The sequence below is a fragment of the Eubalaena glacialis genome, chromosome 4 (genome assembly GCF_028564815.1).
Source record: "Eubalaena glacialis isolate mEubGla1 chromosome 4, mEubGla1.1.hap2.+ XY, whole genome shotgun sequence".
Taxonomy (NCBI): Eukaryota; Metazoa; Chordata; class Mammalia; order Artiodactyla; family Balaenidae; genus Eubalaena; species Eubalaena glacialis.
The window spans coordinates 94,155,218-94,181,128 of NC_083719.1; the positions used below are offsets into that span (position 1 = coordinate 94,155,218).

Genomic DNA, 25,911 nt, shown 5'->3' on the forward strand with positions numbered 1-25,911 from the left:
CTGTTTGTGTTTATTATCATGTTCCCTGGCTTTAAAATGGTTGGAATAAACATTTCATGAATGTGTGAACCTCCTTGAGTGTAGCCATTGAGGTCAATAGGAACAAATAAGTATCTCAGAAAAGAGTTTTCCAAATTGCCCATGTGTTAAGCTGGCAATAACCAATCTGTGACCTTTAGTGGAAGAACCATTTAGTTGAGTTTCGTGCAGTTATTGGAAGGGTTTGGATAGGGGTTTTTTTAGTCCAAGTCTCCTGTTTCTGAATTTGAGCTTCCAGCCTACAAAAGTCTGTGTGTTTTGCCCCTGTATTTTATTATTGTTCTTGCACTCATATGATATTTGATGATTATATCAGAAATTAAATATGATGGCTAAGTTATTGATGAGATGAAAGCAGTATTCTTCAAGGAATATGCAAAAAGATTGACTGCCTGAGGATGAATATGGTCTTAGAAGGAAAGACAAGGCAAAGGGGAGATATTGGAAGACTTAATAATCACTTAATCCTTTTGAGTGGATATGGGGTAGGAATAGAAGACCATGACTAATGTGGAAATTGTTGAGCTATGTAAAACAGAGGTCAGGGTTTGTTAGCTACATGCTTAATAGCTATTCTTTGGAGAGGTCAAATAGCTAGTATGTATCAGAATAACCAATATGTGTTCCATACCTACTATGAACAAAGACTTTGCTGAGTATATTTATATTCATTGTCTCATTTTATCTAGACTATAATTCTTATTCAGCTAGTGAGTAGCAACACTGAGAATGCAATTCAGATCTAGGACTTCAAAAGTTCTTTTCTTTTCTTTTTGCAGCGTGGCCCTTACTTTTAGTTGTGATTTTATCTGAAATATATGAGAAAAATACCATTTTCCATGTCAGCTAAAACCAGGAAATAAAGCAACCACTTCTGGAAAACGTATGATGTTCAAACATTTGGTTTACTTTAATGTAGATGAGGGAGATTTTTCCTCTGAATTTTACATTGTGTTACTTTCACTTCACCATAGTTGATACAAGGAGACTGTGGTAGAACAATCTTTACCCATAATTAATCGTTCTAAAAAATACGTCTTATTTAGTCTTTTTCATCTGTCTCTAGGGGTTGTTCAGAAAGAGCCACAGTGTTGGGATAGAAGCCAATGTTCAATTATCCATGAAAGTGAAGTAGAGGATTGGAAAGAACACTGATGAATGTAATAAAATTTGATGGTATCTGAGTCTGTGCCTTATCTGTGCTCCACTCTGGGATTCCCATCTTAACGCCCTAATTCAGGTCTCACAACTTTTTCTTTGACATATTTCCCAAGGGTAGCCCCATGTTCAACCAAACCAAGTGGCATGGTAGTTCAGGGAAAGATTTCTTGGGAAGGAGACGTGTATTCTAGTTGCATGTGGCCAGTAAGTTTCCTCTCACACATCAACTCCTATCGGTTGATTGTCACTGTAGGACAGCTTTGAGATTGATTCTTGAGGCCACAAAAGGGCTGTACTGGTGAGGATCTGGATTGATTAATCATGTCTGCCATGAGTATGGGATGGGGAAGTGAGTGGTGGCCTGTGTGACACATACATGCCATCCCGTCTCAACTATTTTAAATGTATACTTTATGTTCACTTCTCTGTACAAATAAATTATGAATCTCTGAGTAAAGAAGCTATTCAATTTCAAAAATCATTAGGGAAACTTAGTTATGCTTTTTTTACATGCACAGATTTGTCACTATCTTAGGAAGTTTATTTTCATAAATGTGGAATGAATTTGGTGTGGTGAAATGCTCTACCTCATAACATTCAAGGTGTGCAGATATGTTGCCCCATTTGCTATTGTGGAAATTGGAGTCTGATTTAATCAACTGTCAGGCCATTGGTGTTCTCTCTCCTGCCTGCCTGCCTTTGTTTCCTTCCTTCCTCTTCTTCCTTCATTTATTTCCTTCCTCTTCTTTTTTCTTTTCTTCTTTCCTTCCCTCCCCCTTTTTTAATCTTCTCTCTCCCTTTCTCCCTTTCTTTACAACATTGAACAGAAGTTAAACCCTGGTCATTAAAACCTTAAATTTTTTTTCTTGTACTGTTTCTGATTTGAAATGTACAAGTACATATTCATCTTGATTTATATAACTGATACCAACCATGAGAATCACCTTCAATGCAAATAGCGAATACTGTGGAAGGAAAGCCAAAATCCTCATGGCCTGTAAGTTTCTTTGCGATCTGATCTTTCCCACCCCTTCAGCCCCATTATTCATTAACAGCACCCCCCCACCTCTGTACACACACACATATAAATACATACACACACATCAATGGAACCATCCCAAACTGTTTGGAGAGCCAAAGCTGTGCTATTCTTTCAGCTTTCTGTGCCTCTGTGTGTTATGTGCTACACCTTTTGCCTGGAACATACTACTTTCATTCATCTGCCTTTGGACCCAGCTCAGTTTTCCCTCTTGTGACAAGCTTTTCCTGACCCCATAGGCTGACCTAGTTGTCCTTCTGTATTGCATCTTTTCATGATCCTACTACTATGTAATACTATCATAAACCATGATGACTCACACAGGTAATATGTGTTCAGCCTTTTCTGTGTGCCAGGGACCATGCCAAGGGCCATACTTGCATTGTCTTATAGTCATATGATAACTTAGTGAAATAAGTACTATTATTTTATTGAGGAAAGTGAAGTATAGGGAAATAAAGAGACTTGCCCAAGATCACAATGCTTGAGTGCGGTGGAGTCTTTTCAACAAAATTTTAACTGCTGATTTACACAGATTTTTCTCCCCTGCATTGTTGTGAGTTCCTTGATGTCATGGGCTGTCACTGATTTCTGTGTCTCTGCTAGCAGCTGGCATGTCATATAGGCTCAAAATGTTTGCTCCATTAAATTTGATTGAAGTCTCATTTGTAATAGACTATCCCATCATTCATCTCTGCAAATTTTAGAGTGTAGAAACATGTAGTAAACTGGTTTTCTTTCTTTATGTTTCCTCAGATTTTTGTGTATTCTCTGCACATTTAAAAATCATGTATCCTCAATTTCACTTATTGGCAATAACTTTAAGTTTTGAATTTAATATGTTCAGAAGAGTTATGGAACTGTAAAATTCCTGTCTTCTGAAAGACTGAGCGAGATTGTTTTTCTCATTCTTAATTTCTTTGTCTCTAAAATAACCACCTAAGGAATATAAGGAGGGACAGCTGATATTGTGTATAAGGCAAAGAACTAGTTGGCTAAAATAACAGATAATATTTTCTTTCTGCCTCTCAGATTTATTTTGTCAGGAATTGGTTCCACTCTCTATTTACCACCACTGATTTATCCACAAGGTTGGTGGTTCTGCTTTTCGATAGAGAAACTCCCTTAAGAAGTAGGTAGGTTTTTATTTTTACCTTATTTTCTACAGCCTGCCTTTATGATGCAGTGTTTTTATGTTAGGCCAGTTGGCAGGCATGTAATAAGTCCTGAATATGTGTCATTCTCCAGAGCATTAGAGTGAAATGGACCTAACAGAACAGGGACTCTGGAGAACACCAACTTCATTGTGGCCCGTCTGGTTATTTCATCTTTATTGGAGCACTGAGCAAGAATATTTGTCTGATTTGAATCCAAAGAATACAAATGTGTAGTCTTTATTAAAAATCACCAGTACCAGCCGTGACTGACTGTTCAGAGCTAGTCCCCATGATTCGGACTTAATTACAGGCATGGCTAGTTGTGACAGACTTGCCAATTACGGTCTACCTTGTCATGTTTTCAGATCAGGAAAGTAACTATTAATATAACAACAGTCATGAAAGAGTAAAGTAGAATGTTTTAAAAAGGAAGTTTTGAGAATTCAACACTAAGCTACAATTAAGAGCTTTTTTGCTTAACCTTGAGTGTCATCAGATTGGGTTTAACGTGTTTCATAAAGCTCTGTGCAGCTAACTTTGAGGGCTGAACTTAGAAAAATAAAAATAAACAACAACTAAAAAAGATTCTTCCTTGTGCTTTGTACCCAGACTTGGGGCTCTTGTTTCCTACACTGCTGGGATGTGTTCCCAGTTGCCAAGACTCTGAGCAGCCGAGCGTGTAGAATCATGCTGGTGACTTTCTTCTTTCACGGCTTCTCCACTGGTTTCAGCTCTAACAGAGCCTTTTTGTTGTACATGAGAAAGGAAAGAAGAAAGGACACACAGCCCAGCACTGCGAGGGAGACTCTGAGCCTAGATTCCCCGACATTTCAGAAGGGATTCTTCCCAGAGACTCTCTAGGTTTTGCCCTTCAGCAGTAGAAGTTTTTTGTTTCTTTTCCCCCCAGATTTTATTTATCATAGGTGAAACAGGACATTACAGCCAAACTCAAAGTATTCTTTATTTTCTTCCAAGTCTCATTTTTTTTCCCCTTCCTTCCGTAGAGGCAAGTGCCATTCAGAAATGTGTGTACATATTTCCAGCCCATGCTTTGATGTGTGCACTAAATATATGTGTATTTATAAACAATCTATAGTAGTTGGAATTATTTAAATTTCACAGAGATGCTATGCTGTGTCTATCATTTTACCACTTGCTTTTTTTCACTCAGCACTGTATTTTGCACGTCTAGTCTCGTTCAGCTACATTAATTATAGCAACTGGTCTTTTTGTACCAATTTCTGACATTTACTTTGAGTTCATAATGTTTCTTCATGACTTCTGTCTTCCTCCTTTCTTTCCTTATGTTGGGCGATGTGAGGATTTTTAAAAATTTATTTTTTCTCTAATTTTTTCTTAAATTTGTAGCAAATATATATATTTCATGGTGTCTGAAGTCAATCAGAATTTCTCTCCTTCTTTCATACAATGTAACGACCCTTGGAGGCCTTCATTTAATCTCCCTTCCTCCCTCCATCTATGTCATTGATGTCCATTTTTTATTTATATATTGCTTTTCCAACCTCATCGAAATTAGTCGTTATGGTGATGTTGATGCCTATAATTATTTACAGCCAATTTTTTATTTAGATTTACTAGCATGTTTACCTGTTCCTTCCCTCTTCCAATTCCTTTCTGGGTCCTATTTCCTGAGCTTGTAGTAAATCCTTTAGTAGCCATTCTGCTCTTCATCTTTACGTCTGAAATGTCTTTCACCTTTTTTCCCCCGAAAGAGATTTTACCTATGTATAGAGGTATACAGGCTGACTCTTTTTCCTTTTAGAACTTTGAAGGACATGATAATCCCTTATTCCATACCAACTTTTATTTTAACAGTTTAGATAGAAATTGTTCTAAAATTTAGACAGAGGTATAATGATTCTACATACCCCTGCCTTTCAAGAGAGCATCAGTTAAATCTCAGAGAGCCTTTGTTCAAGGAAGCACGGTTACCTGGAATGTGAGATTGTGTGTGTCGTAATGCGGTGATGTCCTTTGGGTGATTGAGCTGTACAAGATTGTTTGGTCTTTCATTAAATGAGTTAAGACTGTGGGGTCTTTTAAGACCTTGTGTCTGCTTTGTGTGTGTGTGTGTGTGTGTGTGTGTGTATTGTGTGTTGTGTATATCTTACCTCTCTGCCAGGACTTCCTGCTACAACTAATTTAGTAAATATAATAATTCTCTTCCTTCAATCTGCTGTTTCCTTCCTTATTGTATATTCTTTGTTTCACCTTAGTTGAATGTTAGCGCCCTAGATAACCAAACTTGTCAATAATACATGGGTTTGTCTGATATTGTTGCTAGCATTGTCTCTGCTTTCTTCCTAAAAATTGTCTTATAGCTGGGTAAATATGCGATGTGCAGTGGTAGACTTATTATGGACACAAATTCTGAAGCAGGAGTGCTTGGGTTCATGTCTCAGACCCATACCTCAGCACCATATAACCCTGGCTTGCTCTCTAACCCCTCAGTTCCCTCATTCCTAAGAGGGAGATGAAAATTTTATCTACCCTTTTAGGGTATGTATTTAAGGTGAATTAATACACGTACAGGTTAAAGCAGTGCCAGGCCCTAATTAACATGTGGTAAGTTAAGTACACTTTAAAACAGCTTTTAAGTTTCATCTCAAGTACTGTGTGCAATTTGAGGTTCTGTACAACCAAAGTTTTTAAGAAGTATTCTGGATGAAGAATATCTAACTTGGAGAAAAGCTAAACAAGGAAGCAGTCTATTTCTGTTACCACAGGGCATTGAATGTAATGTGCAAGTTTATTTAAGTATTTGCTTCTGCCAGTGAAGCAGGGGGTCTGAGGAGCTACTGTCACCTAAGATCATCAGGGAGTAAAGATGTGACACTTTCAAAATCATAATGTAAATTAGTGGGTAAGCGTTTGCTTTATAAATGTTTGATTTGCATCTAACTTTTCAGTTCAGCCTGATGCCCCCATCAAATAATGTGGATTCTGGAGGACCTGAACTTTAACTCCAGGCTTTTCACCATGTGACTATGACCAAATCCTTTCACTTGCTTGTGCTTTAATTGGACTGTTAGAAGGGCTAATGAGCTAATACATGTGAACGGGCTTTTAGCTAGTTTTTTAAGTGCTTGAAATAACTAAGGTGATGATGCTACATTTTAGCCATGTAGCAATTAATTGCTGTAATGCTTCAAGTGAAAATATACAGTTTTTATTTCAGATTAAATTTTTAGAATCAACTGATTCACTCATATTCAATTATTTCCTGGCTTTAGGACATAACACATTTATTTTATTTTACTTGTGGTTTGTCCCCTATCAACTCCCAAAATGATTTCAGGATGCTTACAAAAATTTATGGCCAGTTAACATAAGCATGTCAATGAAACATTAGTAAAAAATTGACCGTGGAGGAATTTTATTCCAGTTTCTTGTTTGCTCTAATCTTGATTTTCCTCCTTTCCAATACTATAATCAGTGATGTCAGTGTCTGTGTCCACCTCTTCTTACTCTCCTTTCAGTTAAGTAAGAGTACATTCATTGGAGGCCACCTGTTGACCCAGTACTGAAATGAATTATTATGAAAGAAACTAACATTCGTTGAGCACTGTCTCATCCAGTTGTCCTTCAGTCCTGTGAGAGAGAGTCTCTAATTAGACCATCTTATCAGATGATGAAATTCAGGCTTAGAAAGTTTAAGTGGTTTTTCTGAGGTCAGAGCTGGTCAGTGGTAAAAGGTCAGAGTGAAGCCTAGATCTGCCTGAGTCTAGCCAGATTCTAGAGCACAGCCTCCCAAGCCATACATCTTTGTGCTTTCTGTCATATCACTTCTGTTGAGAGAACCAAAAGGGGGAAAATAATTATTCTATCTTTATGGAAGTTCAAAAATAATTTTAGACACAATTTGCATGAATTCCAAGACACTGTGACCATAATTACCCAATAATACATGAGCATGTGTAAAATGCCTGAGTGGCCCATAGAAGATGTGGGCCCATTTGTGAGAAGCCACGTGAAAGGGGGTTAAGATTTTAAATAAGTTTTAAGAGCAGTAGGGCGTGGGTTTGTGATAATCTTATATCACTGGACCCCACTGGACAAGTCTAGGATTTTGGTTTGTAGACAAAGCCCTAGTCTAAGTCAGAAGAGGATAATTTCAGAAACTTGTAGCTGGATAAGAATTCTTTCAAAATAGGTACAGTTGAAGTTTCTAGACCTCCTCTCAATAATGACTTTGCTCTAATCTGTCTTTCCTTCCTCCTCTTCCATGACTTTCTCATTTTCGTATCAGAAGTTAATATTTAATTCATGTTCTTGCCCCACTTGAGGATCTGTGGAATATTATTACTTATTCATGGGGTCATTTTTACTGGGGTCCGCAGAGTGGGTGATTGCCTCATAATAAGCATACAAGGTTGATTTTATCTTAATTTTTTTTTTTTTTTGGAGATAAGCAAGCTGAGGTTTAGAGAGATTAAGTGTCTGGCCCCCAAACCACTAGCTAGTATGTGGTCAAGTCAGAAATTAAATCCAAGCTTCTCTGGCTCCGAAACGTGTGTGTGTATTTCCTATGAGTCACACTATATGATATTCTGAGCAGTTGGTTGATATTTAAAAGGCATGAACAAAAGCCTCCCACCCAGAAATAACTCTACCACTCAATAATTATTGTGCTTTAAATTCCAGTATTTGAGATGCATCCCTTTTGAATTATTGGCTGCTCTCTCCATTAAGTGTTTAACTTAATGATTATTCTTTATTTTTATAGACCTTTACATAGCACTTTAATGTATATTAAATTAAATGTAGCATACTTTTAGCTGCTCAAATAACAGAAAACCCAACTAACAGCGGCTTAAACAAATAGGGTACATGGTTGCTGGCTCAGTGGCTTAAGATATCAGGGCTGCGATGACCGTGATCCCTTTGGCCTTTTTCTTATTGTCACAAGATAGCTGCTGCAGACCCAGGTATCACCTCTATTTAGGGACAGAGGAAGGGAACAAAGAGTGCTTTGCCAGCCAGATGTCATTTTTATCCAAAAAAGCAAAGACATTCTAGTAAGTCCTCCAGCAACCTTTGGTTTATAAGCTCTGGTCACAACTACATCTCATAGCTACACATACCTGAAAAGAGTCTGGGAAAGTGGATATTTCTAGAATGGAGATGGGCAAGAGAGAAGAGGGAGGGGAATGACACTGGCTTAGCCAGGGAACAGTGTTGGCCACAATGTATTCTGTGTGTTCATTTCATCATTATAACACTTTCGGAGATGGCTAATAGCATTATCTCCATTTTACCGGTCATAGAAATAAGTCCATGAAGTTTGGATGACTTCCCAAAGTCATATCACCAGTTAGACTCTCTGGAATCTGAGCCTTGGTTTCCTGCATTCCAGGCAAGTTCTTTACACTCTTCGCCCAGGAAGGAGTTAGCAATTCAGTGATTAATATTTTACTGTATTAGTTTTGGAATCCTCCTCCTTGGATGCAGAAAACTCTCAGGGCAGCATGAGTGCACAGGGCTGCTGGAATGGGCAGGAGGCTCCAAAAGTGAGGAAAGACCACAGGGTGGGTGATGAGGGAATGACAGACATCAGCATTGCTTGTTTCTTCCCAGTTGGCTCAGGAATGAACATTGAATATGCATTCTGAACATAGCTTTTCTGTTTTTTCCTCCCACAGTCCTGGGCTGAGGGTCTTGGAGGAAATCTCAGTGAAACCATTGACATCTTCTCTCTTCCCCTGTTTGTCCTTTGACCTACTCTGTGGCAGGCAGTTGTGGTCTGAATTCTATGTTGACTTAGTCTTGGCAATGCCTTAATGAAGAAATCCTCATTATTTGTCTTGCCTCTGTAGTGGCTTTTCACTCTATTTCATCCAAAAGCTGTTTCCTGAGGAAGGAGCTTCTTTTTTGGATGAATACATTTTGTGTGTTTTCTTTTGGGCCATTATCCCCCAAATATCCTAGAACTCAACTTGGAAGTTCATAGTCCTGAGTTATATGAAGAGTCCAGGCAATGGCAGTGGAAGGGAGGGGTGGGTACTGTGTACTAGTCTATGATGGAGCCTCCTCTGTATTTTCTCAGTATCTTCTTCACACCTTTGTTCTGGCAATTTCCACCAGCACTGTAATCATTCATTTATATTTCACTTCCTCATCAAACACCAAGAGGCTTTTTAATCTTTGTATTCATAGAACCTTACAAATAGAAGCATTCAGTAACTGAATGGAAAAGAGAGCTTGGTTTTATTGAATATTTGGTTTAAAGATTAACCAAGAAATCTTGTTTTTGTTCATCCTGTTGAAAACAGTTGTGTGAAGTAATGGTTCAAGGTCTTGCCTTGGTAAGCAGAATATTTTAGATAAAAACTGTATTCAGTGTGTTTGGTTCTGTAGATTGCTGTTTTGAATGTCAGTTACTGTTTTTTAGTTTAGCAGGTTTGCACATGTAAACTATTTGTTAGGGTGCCTTTGAATGTCTAATGACCTCAGTCATCCTCATTTTCCCTTCCTCTCTTCTTTAACAATCATTTCCCCTTATTTTGGTTATTAATTAACTTACATTTATTTATTCACATGGTTCCAAAATGAGTATTAAAAATAATTAAAAGTAAATAAAAAAGTAAAATAATTAAAAGTCTCCCTTCCATCTCTCATCCCCAGCCACTCAGTTTACCTCCCTTAAGCAACACTTCTCATTAAGTTCTAGAATATTCTTTCAAAGATATTTTATGCACATACAAACACGACTATATGTTCTTCCTTTAACAAAGCTATACAATTAGTAGCATATAGAATGCCTTTTTTGTTTGTTAAACTGAGTGACTTTAAGAAAGTAGACCACTTTCTTAAATAGTATATAACAATTTTATCATCTTTTTTTTAACAGCATACTATTCCATTTTGTGGACATCTCTAATTTGTTTAACCCTCTTCCCTATTAGTGGATATTGAGATTATTTCTAGTCTTTTGCTAATATACAATCAATGCTGTAACAAATGATCATACATGTTCGCTCTCACATGGGTAAATATGTCAATAGGACAAATTTCATCTAAGGAAATGAAATTGCATGATCAAAGAGTATGTACATTTATGACCTGATAAATTGCCCTCCCAGGGGTTATACCGATTTACACTTCCACCTACAATGTGTGAGAGTTCCTGTTTCTCCATACCTTCACTAATATAGTGTGTTATAAAACTTTTAGGTATTGTTCAATATGACAGCTCAAAAACATGGTATCACATTTTCCTCTTATGATTGAAGTGGAGCATCTTCTTTTTTTATATAGGTTTAAGAGCTATTTTTATTTCCTTTTCCATGACCTGCTATTTGTATCCTTTGTTTATTTTTCTGTTAGGCTGCTCATCTCTTTCTTAAGGATTTATAAGAAATTTTATACAATTGGGGAAATTAGTTTTTTATGGTAACAGTTGTGAAGAGGTTCTGCATGGTTTGGTGTTTGTCTTTTTTATTCTCTTTGTTATAGTTTTGGCCAGCTGCAGAAAACAAAAGATTAGTGTAGTCAATCCAAAAATGTATCAGTATTTTCTTTTAAGACTCTGGTGTTTTTGTCAGAGTTAAAAGGCCTTCCTTACCATAATAGAAAAGAATATGAAAAAGAAAATACATATGTATGTATAACTGAATCACTTTGCTGTACACCTGAAACTAACACAACATTGTAAATCAACTACACTTAAATAAATAAATAAATAAATAAATAAATAAATAAATAAAAAGGCCTTCCTTTTAGTGAGCTTGCAAAATAATTCTCACATGATTTCTTCTAATATGTTTATAGTTTCATTTTTACATCTAAATCTTTCCTCCACCAGGAATTTTTCTTGATGTATTTGGTATGAGGCATCTGTTCAACTTTATGTTTCTCCAGATGGCTGTTTAGTTGTCCCCAAATCATTTTTTAATAAACTGTGTTTTCCCCACTGATTTGATTGTCTGCCTTTATAATCCTGTGAAATTCCCAGTGTGTTGGGTCTAGTTTGGACTTTCTGTCCTGTCCCATTGGCCTCTCTGTTATTTTATGTGCCAGTACCACATGGTTTCAATCATTAATTTGTTGAATAATCTATCAGAGCTGCTTCTCCCTATTACTGTTTCTTTTCAGAGTTTTTTTGGCTATTCTACCTATACTTACTTTCTTAACAAATACATGCCTAAATTTATTTTATTCAGAATGATTTTCAAGCACCACTTTTTTGCTGAGCACTGCTGTGAATTCTCTACCAGAAAGGAAACCCAGGCTATGTAAGACACTGTCCCAGATCAGACCACAGAGCTTTCAACCTCATTGAAGAGGAAAATCATATGTCAAAGGCAGCTGAGGCTTCTGCAGCTGAGCCCCTCGCTCTCCTGAGCTGGCTGAGCAGAGGTCCCCATGCCAGCATGTGACCTGATCACTATGGCAGACCTCTCCCACCTTCTTCCTGCTGATGACTCTCACTGCCAGTTCACCTTGGACAATGAACTTGAAGTAGATTATGTTTGGAGTATCTGAGCAAATATAAAGCAGTTGCACTGGAAAGTTCAAGCTTGTGGTGGGATATATTCGTAGGGCATATTCTGTTATGCCTACAAGTTACTTTACTCTGGCAAAGACCATTAACCACAACTCTAGAATTAAAGTAGATGAAACTGTTATGCTTTTGCCCTAAAATCTTTCTTCTTTTATCAACATCAAAATGATAAATGAATATAGAGCTGGTTTAATGTGTCATTTTGATTACTTTAACTCCCCCACAAGTTAGCCTAAAAGAGATCATATATATATATTATATGGATCATATGGAATGTAATGGGAGTATTTTTACAGTTGGATTTTAACTCGACATGGAATCAGATGATGAAAAAGTGTGATCTTTAGAGTGTTTTCATTTTCTGTATAGAATATTGAGTACATTAACATAGCTCTGAATTTGGTAAATATTATCTTACAGTTAATAATTGACAGCCCTCACCCTTGACTCCAAAAATAACACTTTCTTTTCATCCTACTTCACAGAAGGGCTTGACCTTCCAGCTGCCCTCCACATTTGGGGTTCCTCAGGACTTGGCCTTGTGTCCTGTCCTCTTCATTTTCTCTGATTTTTCTTTTGATCTCATAAAACTACCTAAATACTGACACCTTCCAAATTTATTTCAATAGTCCAGACTTCTCCTCTGAGTGACTTGCATATCCTGCTGCCTACTTGGCATCTATACTCAGATGACAGTGGCCAAAATGGAACCTCCCCACTCCTTGCATCCGGCCCTCTATATTCAGGAAGTGGCACAGACATCCACTGTGTTTGACAGAGTAGAAACTCAGTTGTCTATGATTCTTTTTTTTTTTTTTTAATCACTCCCACATTCAGCCCATCGGCAAATTCTAGCAAGATCTCCAAACTATATTTCTAGTGCACCCACTCTATTCGTTTCCATGGCAACCCCTACTCACCCTGGTCTAGGTCAGGGGGATACTAACTACAACTAATCAGATGCAATAGAACTTCCTAACTAGTATCCTCCCTTGTAAACTCTGGTTTTCCCACAGCAGTAGGATCAGCCCTTTTATCTGTAAATCACATCATGTCATTCCTCTGCTTAATACCTTTCAGTGGATTCCCTCTGCACTTGGACTGAAATCCAGTCTTGACACTATGGCCAACAAGGTCCTGCATGTCTGGTCCATCTTTGGCTCTTCAAGCTCATCTCCTTTCACTCTGCCCATTGATCATTAACTTTCAGCCACCCTGGTGTTCTTTCATTTCCTTAAGCATGCTAAGCTTTTATAGCCCATGGCCTTTACATGTGCTATTTCCTCTGGGTAGAATGTTCTTCTCCTGGCAGTTTATATGACTGGCTTTTCTCTTTGTCCAGGTGTTGCCTTAAACGGTACTTCTCAAAATGTCTTCCCTGATGACCACATCTGCTGTCACCACCAATTTATTGTTCTTTATTTCATCTCTTGTTTGTTTCCTTCATCGCAGTGTCCACAGGCATAATTACTTCATTAAATTGCTTTAGGTCTGCTTTTTTGATTTTGTCTTTCTTTCCTGGTGAAAGTTAGTTCCATGGGGCAGACTCTCTGCTATAAATCCTACTGTGTGTCTAGTACGTAGCGCAGTGCCTGGCACATCGTGAGTGTTCAGTACACTGGATATTTAGTAACTAAATGAATAAACAAAGGAGTAAGCAGCAATTAAGGGTGGGGATTATGTGAAGAGTAGAGGAAATATTTCTTTCTTAACTTTGGCATTGAAGTATGTGCTGTGATAAAACCAAGAATTAAAATCATTTTAGGTGTTGATTAAACCCCTGATAGTAGAAAGCAACTACATGATAGAAATTTTCCCTGGGGACGTTACTGAACTTGCTATGGAATTGCAAAATTATGCTGCTGCAATGCCTGAACATTTAATAGGATGTGTTCTTGTACCAATTTGGAAAATGTCGTAGATTTATTTCACTTATGTTCTGCATTAGTATTCTCATCTCCCATGAGCATGTATCATTAGCGTTAAGACCTATCATTAGCGTTAAGACTGAGAAATAGCAAGGTAGTTCATTTTCCAAGCGTTTATTATTCTCTATTAGGTAGATGTGGATCCTGTCCTCAAGGAGCCTCACAGACAAGTAGGGGTGACAGTCTGACAAAAAAATCCTTATTGTCCTCTGTGGCAGCATCAATAAGAGGCACATACAGGGATCATGGTGTAACAAAGGGGGGAGTTTTGCAGATTTGTCTGGGGCCTGGACAGTGTCCCAAAGGAGGTGACTGTGGAATTGTTCTTAAAGGAATAAGAATTTGCTAAGTGGAAAGACTTTCCAGTCCTTAAGACAGAATGTACAAGGACATAGAGGCACGATTAAGGTAGTATGTTCTGAAATCCGCAACCAGAGGAAAATGTAAGAAGAGTAATGGGCAATGAGATTGAAGAGATAGGCAAAACCAGATTGCCGAATGGGGGGCTTGGAATGGTTTTAATCTTGATGGCAAGATTATATAATTTACATGTTCAGAAGGTCGTTGGAGGATGGAGGACGGCTTCCAGTAGGAGGAATCTGGTGGTGGAGATAAAAGGCAGGGAAGAGATCACCCAGGAAAGTACAGAAAGAAGAGTCAGAGATGGACCTCAGTAGAGCAGGGGCACTTGAATGGGGAGGAGGAAGGTGCTTTTTAAGGAAACTGAGATGGATTCTTCAGCGTGGCAGCAGATGAAAAAAGCAATATGTCACATAAGCCAAGAGAAAAGATCTTTTTTAGGAAGGAAGGAGTGATTTATATCAGACAGATCAAGTGAGATAAAAATTAAGATGGAAGGACCAGATCTCATAATTAAGGTATTTTGAGTGACCCTTAGCAAGAGCTATATTGGTGGGGTGATGAGGACAAAAGCCCCATGGGGGTGTTGAGGCATGAAAGAAAAGTGAAAAAATGAACACCGCTTAGGGCAGACATAGAGCCAGTGGGGGTTCCTGTTTGTTTGTGTTGCTTTGATTTTAATGAACAGTACAGATTTGAACTTGCTTGTATACTCTGCTGAGAGGGAGAAAGCACGGGAACTAGGCTGTCAGTGCAGGAGAACTGGGTTTTCGTGTAACATTGCTTTAAATAGTTGGAACAAAAGAGAAGGGAAATGAAGAGAAAAGGTAAGATGTAGGTGAGTTTGTGGCTGAAGTATAAAATAGAGGTATTTCTGATACTGGGGGAAAGTGTACTGACAGGGGAACAAAATTGGCTCTAGAGGAGAAAGATGATTGTTCAGGGCAGAAGCTATAGGGAGCTGGGGCATGATCACAGGGATGCTAAGGGTTCAGCTGAGTTTGAAAGCGCAGGCATGTGGTGGCCCCAGCCCCCCTGCAGGTCTTAGATGTAAAGTTACCAGGGCAGGTCTACCAGAATATAAAGGAGAAGGCTACTGAGAATACCGATGACATAATGGTTGAAGTGATGGGAAAGAATAGAGAGAACCAGCCCAGTTAGGGAAGTGAGCAGAGCGGGCAATGAAAAGGGGCCTGGAAAAAGAGAGTAGCCTGAGGTCAGAGGAACAAGCGCTCTCTAAGTGATGGGAGGAGGGCCAGGCCTGGAAAGATATGAGACTGGAAGTAATATATGAGAAGTATACATTTCTTTACCCCTTACCTGGGAAGGTACCCATTCTGCACTTAAGCTGCTGTTGCCTAGAATGGTGTGGGCAAAGCCTGTCTTGGAATTGTGCTCAGCCGGAGTCTTGGTGCTTGGTACTTCTTTTGGGGGTGGATTTGATTTTTTGCCAAGTCGTTCAGAGCCATGTTTGGTGAAGAAAGTAGACAAACCGGGTAATACCATTTTCGGTAGAAATGGAAATGTAGATTTAAATAACAATACTGTTTTTCTTAGGTGACTTATACTAGGCCCTGATAGCAATTTACAAAGAGAGCAGTGATAGCATCTCTAGAACATACAGAGCCTCTCAAAGTAACTAGTTGGAGGGATACATTCTTTTGGACATAAACACCTTAAAAGATTTTGGGGTCACATTCCTTTAGAGTTATAAAGTACCCAGTAAATACTTACTGATATAAAGTTTAGAAGATGTCTACCATTATTTCTATACAATCTTTTGTATATCTTTATTAATGAAATCCTTTATGCCAACGTGGTATTGAAAGTGGTGAACTGAACAGGAATATTTATATAGCCAACTTGGCAGCTTTATTTATGATCTGTTTCTTTATCGGACACTGGAAAATCTAATTTGTACTGTCTGTTAGCATTTATTTATCAAACACTTTGAGGTCCCTAGATGAAAAGTTATGATAAAGGCATACCCAAAGCCATTATGTTGCCATAACTTAATTTGTTAAAATTTTGACAAGAGATTCTGCTTATTGTCTAACTTTTTGAAGTACCAGAAAGAAGTGATCATTTTTGTCCTCAAATTCCTGTCCTTGCAAAGTAGCGCTGATGGCAGTGTTTGAATAACAGCATGGGCAGTAGCTATGACCTGCAGAATAATTACCCTAGAATGGGAATTTGTAACCATTTAAGTGGTGGGAAAATGACTTTTTTTTTGACGCTAGAGGAGCAGAGATCATAGAATCCAGTCATCCTGGGGGTCTGCTCTGCCAACTTCCTTTGCGACTCACTTACCTGAGAACGCACTGTTCTCACTTGGGTTGCTTTCATCTCATGCTTTCTACATAAGTTGGCTACTTACCAAAAGGCAAAGAATATGTCATCTTTCTCAGTGGGGGAGCACTGCCGGCATTCTGGGCAGACAGGTCTTTTTTGTGCGTGGGACTCTCAGAATTGCAGCCTGCTTGGCGCCGCTGGCTTCCTGGCTCTAAATGCCAGTAGCCTTCACAAGTCACTGTGGCAGTCAGAAATGTCACCACACATTTCCAGATGCCTCTGGTTGTTTATGGACTAGAGCCTGGGGGACTTGTTTACTGAACAACCAGCGAAGACAGGAAACATTCTTTTCTATTCCTTTTATGGTCGGTCGGTCTATCTATCTATCTATCGTCTATCTATCTCCTTTTTCTTTCTTTTCTTTTTGTTTTCTTTCATTGTGGAGTGAAGAATAACAGAAATAGGAAAAAGGAAACTTTATTAGCGAAAGAAAGATGGAAAACAAATTAATCATCCAAGGGAAGGCTATGGGAGAGCAGAAGAAAAGAGATAAAAAATAGAGCAGGAGCGAGGCAGCTGGAAGAAATGTTTTTGCCACATTTGACTATGGTCCCTTGTGATTTCCTCTCGGAAGCCAAGAATAAGATTTCCTTTAAGAACACTCAGGCATTGTTGCATTATAGGGTGTAACTGATTGCAGAGGCACTGTAAATAGATTTCACTGAGAATATGGCTAGAATTGTGCAAGGTTTAGATCCAGACCCTGAAAGAGGAGAGCAACTTGTTATAAGGCAAGTCCTTCTGACTTCATCTAAGGAGGAGATACATTACTGACAGGCCCAAGCCCCTTATTTTAAAATGATGTCAATCACTAACGTGATTGTCCAGGGGCATGGACTCCAAAATATCTTCGGCTCCTGTATAGGAAGTTTGTAATTTTAATTGTTAACAAAATAAAGTTCTCCTTTTGTGCCAACACCATTTTCTTAAAATAGTGTACCTGGCTAGCATTTATTTATTTATTATTTTAAAATAAATTTATTTATTTATTTATTTATTTATTTATTTATTTATTTATTTATTTATTTATTTATTTTTGGCTGCATTGGGTCTTCATTGCTGCACGCGGGCTTTCTCTAGTTGCGACGAGCGGGGGCTACTCTCCGTTGCGGTGCGCGGGCTAGCATTTGGAAGTTATGACCTAGAGCTCGCCATGATTGCTAAAAGTCACCTGTTATGTATTTTAAAAATCTGCACTAACACTTGTGGACCATTCATGCCATACTGAAGCTGATTTTCTACTTTATTTTTTCAGTTGTTCATGGTGGACAATGGAGCAGATGACTGGAGAATAGCCATGACTTATGAGCGTATTTTCTTCATCTGCTTGGAAATACTGGTGTGTGCTATTCATCCCATACCTGGGAATTATACGTTCACATGGACGGCCCGGCTTGCCTTCTCCTATGCCCCATCCACCACCACCGCTGATGTGGATATTATTTTATCTATACCAATGTTCTTAAGACTCTATCTGATTGCCAGAGTCATGCTTTTACACAGCAAACTTTTCACTGATGCCTCTTCTAGAAGCATTGGAGCACTTAATAAGATAAACTTCAATACGCGTTTTGTTATGAAGACTTTAATGACTATATGCCCAGGAACTGTACTCTTGGTTTTTAGTATCTCATTATGGATAATTGCCGCATGGACTGTCCGAGCTTGTGAAAGGTAAGTTTGTTTCTTTTCCTGAGAACATAATTTGTCTTATGGTGTCCTTGAAAGTGGGAGAAAGAACACATTTTAGACTAGAGGCATGTAGAGACTCACTCTTGAAAATCTGGGGTTCTCTAGTGGGCTTCTTTTAAATGAGTGTGACAGAACTTTTCTTAAGATACCTTGCATACAGCAATGTCTTGATGATTATGTATTTTCTTTTCTAATTTAATCAGTTTTCAGTAGAGGGCTGCCTTTATAATCCTTGTCAAAACTTGGAGACCTACAAATTGCATAGGAGACTTCCATCAGAAACATTTGTTTAATGGTAATACTGAATCATTTTGGCATCTCTTTGGTTATAGTATTGATTATTGTTGAGACAGAAATCCAGTGGAAAAGTGGGGATGCAAGATGTCTGAACTTTAGGGAATGTCTCAAAATGGTTTGTTGATTGTAGTGCCTATTTGTAATAGTGTTCACGTGATTACTGATAAGGGGCTTATAGGTGTATATTTGGTTTTATTGACCTCTCAACAGTTAGTGAAAAGAGACTGTGTGTATTTGTTTTATTGTCTAAAGAGCTCTGGTGGTGTAGAGCCTAGACACGGTCTCAGAACTCAGGAACTGTTCAGTGAGTCTAGGTTAATCAGTTAGAGCATCTGTGATGTTAACCTTGCCATTTAACAAACAAGCAAAAATAGATTTGTTACGTAAACAGGAGGAACTCTATCATAATGGGGGGGGGGAACCTCTTGTGACCTTGGTGAAGAAAATTCCAGTTGAAATTAGCAATAGACATATAGGAATGACTTAGGAGTTTATAGAACTGGTAAATATTAGGATGTTGGTGTTTGTAGTAGCTAGGTATTTTTAAATTTAGTTTTTGAAAATCAAACATTTATATACACACACACAAATAGTTTAACAAAGGAAATATCTGTATGAGGATTGTTGCAAAAATAGCAAACTCAGAACACACCTCACCCATTTCTACTTTCCAGAATCAATCACTTTAAATTCCTTTAGCCATTTCGTTAGTAATTGCTTTCCATATTTCTAAATGGCATTGCTTATTTGCTACCTTTAGATTTTTCATCTCGATTTTTAGGGAAGTTGGAGTTTTAGTTTTCTTTCACTTTCATGTACACACTTTCCCGACTCTGCCCCCCAAAAAAGTAATTTTTCTTCTCAGTAAGTTATGTAAACACCAATAATCTGTATTGCATATTTACATTATTATGACTATACGAACTGCACTTGTAGTTGAACTATGTAGTATATTATAAACATTTTGCCTTTTCTCCACATTTTTAAATTTTCTCTGGAATTAATAATTGCCTCTTCTTATTTGCTCAGTTTTCTATATTGAATTTATATATTGGGGAAAATTTATCCATTTCACCTTGAACTTGAATTTCTGGAGACTTTGTAAACTGCTTCTCCATCGTATTGGGGATTTCCTTTGCCTTGTTTGTATGTTGAGTACCTTTTTTCTTGAACCTCGTTTCTCCCTCTTTCTTCATTTATTCCCTCATTTTGGAAACTCCATCTTCCAGTAGCTTCTGAGGAAAAGTACTGGGTGAGAGAGATATTTTTTGAGACCTTGCAGGTATGGCAGCATTCATTCTTGTCTCTTGCTTCATTGATCACTGGGCTGGATAGAAAACTCTAGATTGAAAAACACTTTCTCTCAGAATATTGAAGACTTCATTTTCTTCTGGCATCCAGGGTCCAGTAGTCTGATGCTATTCTCATTTTTTTAATCCCCCCCTTTTTTTTTTCTGGAAGCTTTTAGAATCAGTGATCTAAAATTGCACCAGGGTATATCATGGTGTGATTCTATTTTAATCCAGTGGTCCTGTTCAATCTTGGAATTAATTTCTTCAGTTCTTGGACATTTTCTTGAATTATTTAATGATTTTTGTTCCTGTTTTTTTGTTTATGGATATTGGCCCTCCTCTATTAGTTTTTTCTTATTTCCTTCTGTATTGTCTTCCATCTCTGTTTTCCCTTCATATATAGAGGATAACCTCAATTTATCTTTCAAACTCTTTCTTTCGGAATTTTATTTCTTCTTTACTGTGTATTAATTTTCAAAGTCTCATATTTGATCCTCAAATGCCCATTTTTTAAACTAGCATCATGCTTTTTTTTTCCATAGATGTACTGTTTTATTTCTCTAGAGATGTTAATGATAATGTTTGAAATTTTTCCCTTTGTATATTTTTTGTTTCCCCAAAGATGTATTTTTCTGGGTTTTTTTGTTTGTTTGTTTGTTTTTTGTTTTTGTTTTTGGCTTCTGTCTGTTTTAGAAGCTTTCCTTAAGTATTTAGGTAACCTTAGCTGTCCACTCATACTTAAGATTGAGGCACTAAAGATCTGATTAGAAGCTTTCTGTACACGTCTAGAACTTGTCGACTGTGGACCTCACTACAGGGTAATTTGGGTGGGTGCATGGAACACCGGTTTCAGTATCTTTACATATTTTTATTTTTCTCTGAACAATCCGACTGGCTCATGGGAAGTGTTTTTACTGTCCTGCCATGAAGGTGGATGCTTGGGTGGCAGTGTTCTGGAAACTGAAAGATGGGGCAAAGAAGGGGTTTCAGCAGTTAATATGTGAACATTTGTTTATCTTCCTAGTTGCAATGGAGTAGGCTTACCCTCTCCAGTGCTTAATGCCCTGCAGTCAGCCCATAGACCTTGTGTTTTACCTCTCCAGACAATATATTTGCAGACTTCTTCCAGGTTGGCAAAAGGCATTACCAGCTACACAGAGTGGAAGAGGGAATCTAGATGTCTAACTGCTTTTATGCAGTATTTGAACCTGTCCTCACGTTGAAAGCTCTGTCATTTATCTCCTCTCGTAGAGGTACTGGTGCCGAGAATTCCTGAGTCTTTGGTGTGTGTGTGTGTGTAGGCAGGGGCAAGGTTGCTGGTTCTCAGTGCAAATGTGGTTGCTTCCTGACTTCTCCCCACTGCTGGTCTAGAATTCTCCTTTCTCAAGCTATCACTGGTCAGTTGGCTTTCTAGCTACTTTATTACCGTCTTGGCACTCATAACCCCTTGTGGGGTTGTGCTTTTTTTGTTTGTTTTCTAGTCATTTTAAGGGGGTCTAGGGAGGGAGCTGAGGCCAGCATGTTTGGTGAGTCCACCTGCTTTTATGAGAAATTCTGTAGTGACTAGTTTTTAATATTATGTACCTGAATCCTTTTTAGAACTTCTCTACATAAATATGGCATTTGAGGGATTAAAGTTTTTCCTTTTAAAGAAAGGTAAACTGCTTATGGTAATGCTTTGTTTCCTAGCAATCATGGTATTTAGAGGCTTGTCATATTTTCTGGAGCAGCTGTACCTATAAAGTTTCAAGAATAAATATGGAAAACCTTAGTTGATATACCTATTTAGTTTATGAAGATTACTCTTCCTTAAATGTTGTGCATAACAACATAACAATGGAGATAAAAGCATAATTGAACAACACATACACTTATATGGGTGGTCCCTAGTACATCTGCTTCCCAAGGGCCAATTCAATAACACAGCTTCAAAATCGTGTACATGTCATTCATTTTCTTTTCAAAATCGTTCATCTTAGCTTTTTAACCCATTGTCCCTAAACACAGAAAGCCTGAGGCAAGCTGTGCCAAACCTTCTCACAACCCAAAGTATGTGTGTTTTTTAACGTGCTGAGATAGTTAGACGACGGATCATCCTTGTTTTCATATAAAAAGGCACGAGAAAGTGAAAATTGTCTGTTTCATATCAAGAATGAGAGTCTGCAGCCAACAGTTACCTAAAGGGAACAAATCCATGGGTTGGGGAAGGGAAAGAGCCCACAGCCATGATTGGGACAATCATGGGATTTAGTCCCAGTAGTGCAATTTAGGGGCTCAGTGGCCTCGGGTGAACCAGCTTGCTTCTTTTTGCCTTGGATTCTTCATTGCAAACTACATGGATTGATAAGCTTTTCTCTTCCAAAGATAACATTTTATAATTGTACAAGTGTTGAAAAGAAAATCATTAACCAGCATTGTGATAGTAGGAGATTTTCCACATTCTGTTTTTCATTAAACTTCCCATTTTGCTGCACACAATCTCTAGACTGTAATGTGTAAGATACAAAGATATTTTTAAAATTTGCTTTGTTTTTCCAAGTTAATTTTGAACATGCTGTAGCCTGCATCTTTCACTTCCTTAGAATGTTTACTGTCTGGCCTTCCTTCTGTCCATCCATCCTTCTCTCCTTCCTTCCTTTCCTTTGTGAAATCTGCAATACTTAAATATAATACACAACTCACTTATTATTTGGTTTGGAATTTGGATTTGAATGAGCTCCACCAGGTCCATCTTTGATTCATCCAAATATTCTTTCCCTATAAAGGGGGATTCACACCTGACAGAAATTCTCTTCTTAGGTAATTAGAATAACTCTAAAAATATTTTTTAAAGGAGAGAGATTTTGAGAGAGAGAGAAAGGCAGATGGCTTTCTGAAGCAGTTTGTTTTGCAAACCTATCTGTCTCCTACTGAGCACAGCACTTCTAGAGGTTTCTGGAAAATATTCTCCACTAACGAGGAGGGCATCCTATAGGAGGCATCTATTCCTGATGGTATTACTTTCCCTGGCAGATCATGTACCTCTGATTTACCTATAAGTTATAAGAACTCTTTTTTTTTTCTTTTCTTTTTCTTTCTTTTATTTTTTCCCTCTCTCCCTCCCTCCCTCCCTTCTCCCTTTCTCCCTTCCTTCCTTCCTTTCCCCCTTCCTCCCTTCCTTCCTTCTCCCTTTCTCCCTCCCTCCCTCCCTCCCTCCCTTCCTTCCTTCCTTTCTCCCTTTCTCCCTTCCTCCCTCCCTTCCTTCTTCCTTCCTCCCTCCCTCCCTCCCTTCATCTCTCTCTCTCTCTCTCTCTCTCTCTCTCTTTGATAAGAGGAAGCAGAGCAGGAAGTGTCTGGCATTATTTCTGTGCCCTACACTTGTCAGGAGGAGGCTGCCCCAGACCAGATTACAATATCCCTTCTCTCTCGGATTCTGGTCTGGCCTTGTGTTGAGGTGGACATCAGGCCTGCAAAGAACACTCCCTTTTGAAGCAGCCTGGGAAGTGTGGCCTGAGGCTGTTCAGGAGAAACTTCAGGAACATTTATATCTTAGAAGAAGTCTGACCTCCAGAGCTTGTGGTCCTGAAAATTGGGAATTACCCTATCCTGACCTTATCTTTTTGAGGCTTCACTGGCTCTGTAAAGATGGCATAGGTGAGTTGTTCATCCCAAAGTGTGTTTCACTGGACACTGTTTTGGAGGAAGGTTAGTAGCGGTTTTACAAGGGGTAGGACTGGATACCATGGGCCAGTGCTGTGTTACATAAAGAAAAGTGTTTTGTTTTTTTTCTTTTTTACTTCTCAGAGCATTTAATATGTGAATGTGCATTGAGAATATCCAAGAGGGGAGAAGAACATTTATTTGGCCAACATAGTACTCTGTCAACACTGAAGTTTCCAAAGGTTATAGAAAGGGATTGTAACTTTCTACACAGTTTGAGAATTTTTAGAAATGTTTCTTGGTTCAATATATTCTTTTTCTTTTTGCTACAAGTTTTATAATGTGGGAGAGGAGCCAACTTTAGGATGGAGAGGAAGAAGGGGAAAGAAAGGCAAACTGGGAACTTCGGTGGCAATGTTACCAAGCAGAAAAGTGACATTGTAGAAATGTGTAATAAACTAGACATGCTGGCACTGTTTCTGTCCCTGGAAAAGATTCCTTTAGTTAAGACATTAGTAGCTAAAAACACTCTTTTTATTCATCTCATTGTTTTAATCTAAGAGCATTTGTGTGCATTAACTAATAGGCAGTAGTTAGAGTAAATTTTCTAAAAATGACTTAAGAATGCTTTGCTTTTTTTTCAAAGTGGGAAAATTAGAGAAGCAAACAATGAAATTTATTTTGAATAGCTTCTAATAATCTAAACTGCATTTTAGGTGGATTAAGAATAAATTCTTTCCACCACTAAAAACAGATGAAAACACATTTGGTATTTATTTTTTAAATTTTCCAAGGCAACCTGAGGAGTGGAGTTTGAATTGTGTTTAGAATCTAAGACACTATTCAGTGTCTTAAAAGCATGTTTCATTTCTTCCATTAATCAATTTAGACTTTTTTTTTTTTAACTCTGTCACTAATGGTCACATTGCATTCTTTTTTTTTTTTTATAGATTTATTTATTTTTATTTATCTTTGGCTGCGTTGGGTCTTCGTTGCTGCTCGCGGGCTTTCTTTAGTTGCGGTGAGTGGGGGCTACTCTTCATTGTGGTGTGTGGGCTTCTCATTGCGGTGGCTTCTCTAGTTCTGGAGCATGGGCTCTAGGTGCGCGGGCTTCAGTAGTTGTTGCTCGTGGGCTCAGTAGCTGCAGCACACGGGCTTAGTTGCTCCGCAGCATGTGGGATCTTCCCAGACCAGGGCTTGAACCCGTGTCCCCTGCATTGGCAGGCAGATTCTTTTTTTTTTTTTTTTATTACTTTTTTTTTTTTAACATCTTTATTGGAGTATAATTGCTTTACAATGGTGTGTTTCTGCTTTATAACAAAGTGAATCAGTTATACATATACATATGTTCCCATATCTCTTCCCTCTTGCATCTCCCTCCCTCCCACCCTCCCTATCCCACCCCTCTAGGTGGTCACAAAGCACAGAGCTGATCTCCCTGTGCTATGCGGCTGCTTCCCACTAGCTATCTATTTTACGTTTGGTAGTGTATATATGTCCATGCCACTCTCTCACTTTGTCATATCTTACCCTTCCCCCTCCCCATATCCTCAAGTCCATTCTCTAGTAGGTCTGTGTCTTTATTCCCGTCTTGCCACTAGGTTCTTCATGACCTTTATTTTTTTTGCCCTTAGATTCCATATATATGTGTTAGCATACTGTATTTGTTTTTCTCTTTCTGACTTACTTCACTCTGTATGACAGACTCTGACTCCATCCACCTCACTACAAATACCTCCATTTCGTTTCTTATTATGACTGAGTAATATTCCATTGTATATATGTGCCACATCTTTATCCATTCATCCGATGATGGACATTTAGGTTGCTTCCATGTCCTGGCTATTGTAAATAGAGCTGCAATGAACATTTTGGTACATGACTCTTTTTGAATTATGGTTTTCTCAGGGTATATGCCCAGTAGTGGGATGGCTGGGTCGTATGGTAGTTCTATTTGTAGTTTTTTAAGGAACCTCCATACTGTTCTCCATAGTGGCTGTATCAATTTACATTCCCACCAACAGTGCAAGAGTGTTCCCTTTTCTCCACACACTCTCCAGCATTTATTGTTTCTAGATTTTTTGATGATGGCTTTTCTGACCGGTGTGAGATGATACCTCATTGTAGTTTTGATTTGCATTTCTCTAATGATTAATGATGTTGAGCGTTCTTTCATGTGTTTGTTGGCAATCTGTATATCTTCTGGGGAAATGTCTATTTAGGTCTTCTGCCAATTTTTGGATTGGGTTGTTTGTTTTTTTGTTATTGAGCTGCATGAGCTGTTGTAAATTTTGGAGATTAATCCTTTGTCAGTTGCTTCATTTGCAAATATTTTCTCCCATTCTGAGAGTTGTCTTTTCATCTTGTTTATGGTTTCCTTTGCTGTGCAAAAGCTTTTAAGTTTCATTAGGTCCCATTTGCTTATTTTTGT

At 38.2% G+C, this 25,911-nt stretch overlaps 1 protein-coding gene across 1 annotated transcript in view; it reads left to right on the forward strand.

Annotated features, from left to right (window-relative positions):
* Positions 1-25,911, forward strand: part of KCNN2 (potassium calcium-activated channel subfamily N member 2) — a 174,236-nt gene that overhangs the window by 24,095 nt on the left and 124,230 nt on the right. The window contains exon 4 of the mRNA XM_061188055.1: positions 17,816-18,234. Within this exon, the coding sequence (XP_061044038.1) occupies positions 17,816-18,234 (419 nt within the window). The remainder of the gene's footprint in view (positions 1-17,815; positions 18,235-25,911) is intronic.